Genomic DNA, 5,678 nt, shown 5'->3' on the forward strand with positions numbered 1-5,678 from the left:
ATTTTCTGCTGCTTTCTGCTCTGAGGCTGCAACTTCTTTTTCCTCCTTTCTTTGCCAACTTCAGTGAAACCTATCCCAGCTCCATGGCTGTTCTCAACCTGCTGCTGCAAAACTGCACTGCCCTGCAGGTTATTTACTTGCTGGTTCCCTACCCTGGCCGTCAGGGACAGCTACTCTGTCCCCAAAACCCTGAAACTTCTCCAGTTTTCCTTGCCATTACACTCTCTGTGTAGTCCTTTATGGTTTGAGAAGAGAGCAGGAGGTGGTCTGAGCAGCAGCTCCCCACGGTGTCACCTCCAGCACAGCACTCCCAAGGAAGCGTCCCAGGAGCATCAACACAGAGCCCTCAAAGTCACTGCTGAAACCACCTGCAGATGTGTTTTGAACACAAATAGAAGCTTCTCCTCCTGCCAGTGAAGATCAGGACTGTGAAGATGTGTTGAAGGCTCACCTCACTCAGCTCTGCTCCTTGGGGAAGTTCTCAGTGTCCCTCACATGGCTGCCTGCAGAGGCCCCAGCACGTTCATAGAGGAGAAACCCCGGCCCAGGGCTGTGCCAGCAGTGGCTGGTGAAGCATCTCCAGCACAGCACAGCATCGAGTCAGTGCTGCCCATGCAGGAAGTGCTCACCTTCACATGGCAGCAGATTCCTGGGAGCTGTCCCACAGAGGGTGTCCAGCCAAGGGCTGCCACACGCCCTCGGTCCCTGGTCGGTGTCACTGCACTGCTGGGGAGGATTTGCTTGGGCTGGAGCTTCCCAAGCAGGCAGCAGGGCAGGACCCCAAGGCTCCAGGGCGACGTGTGGGAAGCACCGTGCTGTCCCCAGCAGGGTGGGTGCCAGGATTCAGGGTGTGCAGACGAACTCGTCGGACCAGCCCAGGCAGTGCTGGATGCCATCCCGGCACAGCCTCCTGGGGATGCAGGAGCAGAAGTCGTAGTGCACAGGGCTGCAGCTCCACCACTCCCACCCGCACGGTGGGCAGGCGGCCACTGGGAAGGATGGAAAACAGGGAGCTGAAATGCTTGTGCTGCACTGACCCCCTCCCTCCTTCCTTACATGGGTTAAACCTTTTCATCCCCCAGCAGAAAAGCCACTGTGACAACCCTGCAACTGTGAGCCCACCAAAGAAGACACAGGTTTGGTGCTACTCATGGGAGACAACCAGAGTGTGACATTGCAATGACCTTCATGGCAGACAGGCCATCTGGGAGGAACAACTAACTGTAGGTTTTTTTTTCCCCCAAACTATGGAGCTTACTTAGGAGCAGACCTGCTGCTCATTTTAGCAAGAGGAAGATCTCGATGGCTTTGAAGCTGCTGAGACTCAGCTCCCGTCCAGCTCAGAGGTGTGCCCATCTGCTGACCAGCTACCAAAGGCCAAAATGAATGGCCACTACTGACTACAGCTACACATCCTGACAAAACTGTTCCACATCAGCAAGCCACAGAGGAGGAGCAACTTTTGGGTCTGGGAGCAAAGCATAAAGCCTTTCCCCTCTCAGTTGCCACCAGGCTTTGATGCAGAAGCCTTGGCAGCTGGTGGGATTGAGTCTGCATGGTTCTTATTCACACCCTATCCCAGCTATTTTGTGTTTTAGTGGTGGATGCCAGTCTCCAGGCATTTCCAGCAGCATCCACAAGCACCACACCTGTACAACCTGTCGCAATCCATCAGCAGAAAAGGCAGGAGCCAGCAGACACAGACAGACTTACAGCTCCCCGTCTCGTCAGAGCAGTCCCCGCAGTCGTTCATCCCGTTACACCTCTGGTCAGCATAGACCCAGGATCTGGGGTTACTGCAGTAGAAAACCAGGTATTCTGGGAGGCTGTGGGGCAAGTCACCTGCAAGGACACACACACAGGACACGCTTAACTCCACCAGGCATAGACACACTGGCTAAAATGGGGATGGCACACACCAAAGGCTGCTGTCAGGACACTTCCCCTGCAGTATCAAATGAACATGAACAAATGGGGAAGCTCTGTCACTGGACACAGGAAGTCTGCCCCAGGTTTCTGCTTTATTTAGTTTTTTTCCCCAGGGTGACTGAACAGTAAATTACCCATGTAGGCATACAGCTTCACTGATGGAGGAAAACTACAGCATGGTTTTAAAAAAAACCCTGGGAAGATCAGAGGAGCTTGGAGTCTTTGATTCCCGGCATTCCTGCTAGGTTTTGGGCAGTGCCATCTCTCAGCATCTGCCTTACAAAGGCTCCACCAGGCTTATCTGCTCACTTAGGCAGCTGGAAGCACGGAACAGGATTAGAGAAACCGTGGCTGCTGTCTCACAGCTGGAAGACCAGTGCAGGGGGATGCTTACAACAAAACCACTCACCACAGAGCTGCTCCTGCTCATCCTCTCCGTTCCTGCAGTTGCTGACCTTGTCACAGACCCAGCTGGCTGGGACACAGGTCACTCTGTCATCACACAAGAAGCCTGTCCGGTTATTGGGGGCTGTGCAGAAGCAGTTCACTGAGGGGAAAGCAAGAAGACCTTTATTTTCCAGCATTTTTATGATACGAGGAATAGATCAAGGGGAGTAAAGGGGGGGTTCTGAAATTAATTTTTTGTTCTGGAAATAACCAGGGGCCGGGATTAATCTCTAGTAGGTTCATGGCAGAGTCTGAAAAGCACACCAATAGTCTTAAGTGTGACAGTGCTACCCAGAATTATCCCAGCCCTACAGAGCAGGACAGCAGAGCCAGGGAATGGGCTGGTGGCCATTTGGGCTGTGCAAAGCTGGCACAGCCCCCACCACCCTGCTTGTCCCTTTCCTTCCTCCTGGTCTGTGCTGGAGAGCACCACTAAACACACAGTGATGGACATGAGGGCTGTGCTCATGCAGCATCTTTTTTGCCTCCCTTACCAAAACAATAACCACTCTCGGGATACAACCTGGTGCCCGTGGCAGGAGTGCCAGTGCCACACCCAAGGCCAGGGCAGCCACAAGGATGAGCAGTGCCACGGCAGAGATGCAGAGGTGTCTCTGTGTGCAACCAGTGCAGGCACCACGTGGATGGCAGTGGCCTGGAGGAGGAAAGAGAGAGAGGTGAGGGCCTGGGGAAGGGTCTGGGGTGTTTCAGAGGGGAACAGTGCAAGGACACGAGGCTGATGTTTTGGGGTCTCTGCATGCAAGACTGGTATGGGCTGCTGGGGTTTAGGGGTTGATAGCTGAGTTTAAAGAGCCAAGCTCCAACATTAAACACCCCCTCACAGGGAATTTTGCTGCTTGCAGTGTGGAAGAACCTGTGCTGCTGTTACAGAGCACCGGGATTGAATGGCACAAATGCCGTGTCTCCATCAGAGCTCATCCTGTGGACTCGGATGCAGAAGGATGAAAGCCAAGCCTCTGCCCAACCCTGTGGGACAGCAGTGACACCGAAACATGAGGCAAGTCGGTGTAAGGCTGGGGAAGGTGCCCTCCCAGAGCCCACAACAAAACTCCTCAAGAGGTAGGATTTCATTTTACAGCACTTCAGGCTTTCTGCCCCAACCAGGACTCACACCCCCATGGAATGAGGCTGGACTATCAGCACAAAATGGTGAGAAGGAACTGAAGAGCTGCCCTTTCCCTCCCTAACGACATCTCCACGACACAGCAACCTTCCAGGGACTCCAGCTTTCAGCAAGTCAGGTACATAAATCAAACCAACTGCAGAAGCTGAAGGCCAAACCCACAGTCATTGCAACACAAGGGCAGCACACATAGGAGCAACACCAGGCACCCACCCTCACCTCAGCAACCTGCACCTGGAGCTTTGCCTCTAAACCAACTGGGTATTTTCCTCCATTCCTTCATATTCCCACACCAATAGCAAAAAATATTAGTGTGGTCATCTCAGAAACGTGTAACCAGTCACTTAAGACAATCCTGCCTTTATAATTGATTTTGGTATATTGATTTTTGGTATATCTGAACATAAAAATCTTTAATTATAATTTTAAAAAGCTTTCAGGAACTTAAAGAGCTTTTAAGTTAGAATTTGTCTTAGCTGTGCTTTGTATTTACTTAGTTGTTTCAGTGTTCAAACTCAAGGGAAGGCACAGCCTTTGCTCAACAGCAAAAGGATCCTGATTCCAGCAACCTCCCCCTCTGTCACACTCAAGCAGGAGCCAAACACAGAACATTTCAGCTCAGAAGAGAAATGGTGAATTACAGCATGTCTGTGTCTACAAAACACCTCTGACCAGAAAGCACAACAATTACAAACAGACTTGAGTATAAAATAATGGCAGTGATGAAATGTTGCAACCTGATCTACAGGATTGCTATTTGATTCTGTTTGATCCCACCTTGTCCTTCAGAGTATGGGCAAAATTTGCAGAAGTTTGCCTATTAAGACGTATGGGAAACCCACAGCAAGCTCATTATGACAGACAAGGATCACCTATCATACCACTATACATATGACTGCCAGCTCCAGGCCAACACAGAACAGGTGAAGTTTATTAATTTTATAGTCTGGATATTTCACTACAAAGAAAAGGAGGAAAATCAGTCCAAGCAGCCCATAAATACTGGTTGTATGTTACATTACATCAATAGTTTCAATTGACTTATACTTTAATAATAGAACTCTGCATTTTATTCATTACCTCTTTCTCCAGAGAAGGACTGTGTTGAACCAAAAGTAGCTACATCACCGTTTCTCTAGAAGGAAAGGGATAAAAGGTTGTTTACAGAATCCCACAGCCACACAAACTTTGCCTTTCTAGTTCTCGCACCATCTTACCCAGGAATACACCATGTACTCCTTTATTACATACAAGCAAAAGTTGCCTCGGTGGAAACACAGCCCAGCTTTAATTCCCAAAACAATCGATCACATCACCTTTTAAACCTTAATTACCCATTTGTAAAACAAACACTAACCAAGTCCAGTGCTTTATATCAACACTTCTCTTTTGTATCAAGTTAAGTAGAAGCAACTCAAAATCTCAGAGGAAGCAGTAATAAAGAGGTCAAGCAAATAGCACTATCAAGAACACCAGTACTTCAGAGAACAGCAGGATTTTTCTGAAGGACTGTACCTGGGGATGAGTTTTGTTCATGCTTCCCAGAACTCCAGGGGCCACAGGGAGTTCTCTGCACCTCAGCAGGAGCGATGTTACCGGGATACAAACCCAACAGAGGCAGGAGAGCAAGGAGAGCACTGCACAGGCAGGAGGGGGCTGGCAGGGCGGTGCTGAGCCTCTGCTCCAGCCCTCGAGGAAAGCCAACCACAAACTCTGTCATTCTTGTGTCACAGTGTTTCACAGCAGGGTTCAGACAAATCATAACGCAAACATTTAGGAAGCCAAGAGCCCTGCTGAGAGTCCGGAAGAGGAACACTCACCTCTAGCTCATCCTGACTGAATTAACCCCAGTGCCAGCCAGGGAAAAGCCCCTTTCACAATGAAAGCTTGAGGGAAGAGTCTGCTCATCTTCATGAAAGTCTCCTTTCTCCACACCTCCTCCCCAAGACAGAGCTGTCACACTGCCCTTGTGGCAGCACCAGCCCAGACTCCTGCCAGACGATGAGATCTCAGGAGAGCTGTGCAGGATACAACCATCTGGAACAGCTTCCTTGCTTGGGCAATGAGCACAGGCTCAGGAAATCCTCCAGGGTCCTCTTTTACTTGTGTGCTTGAATTTCCAGGCCTGCAGGAAATCTTAGCAGCTCAGCCTGCAGCA

At 50.2% G+C, this 5,678-nt stretch overlaps 1 protein-coding gene across 1 annotated transcript; it reads right to left on the minus strand.

Annotated features, from left to right (window-relative positions):
• Window positions 1–843: 843 nt before the first annotated feature.
• LDLRAD1 (low density lipoprotein receptor class A domain containing 1) lies at window positions 844–5,056 on the minus strand (the record flags this gene model as incomplete). Its single annotated transcript, XM_082287399.1, has 6 exons — window positions 844–989; window positions 1,714–1,842; window positions 2,339–2,476; window positions 2,900–3,031; window positions 4,601–4,655; window positions 5,036–5,056. The coding sequence occupies 6 exons, from the start codon at window positions 5,054–5,056 to the stop codon at window positions 844–846; spliced, it is 621 nt and encodes a 206-aa protein (XP_082143525.1).
• Between the last annotated feature and the right edge of the window lie 622 nt (window positions 5,057–5,678).

The sequence above is a fragment of the Coloeus monedula genome, assembly GCF_965178545.1.
Source record: "Coloeus monedula genome assembly, chromosome: 9".
Lineage (NCBI taxonomy): Eukaryota > Metazoa > Chordata > Aves > Passeriformes > Corvidae > Coloeus > Coloeus monedula.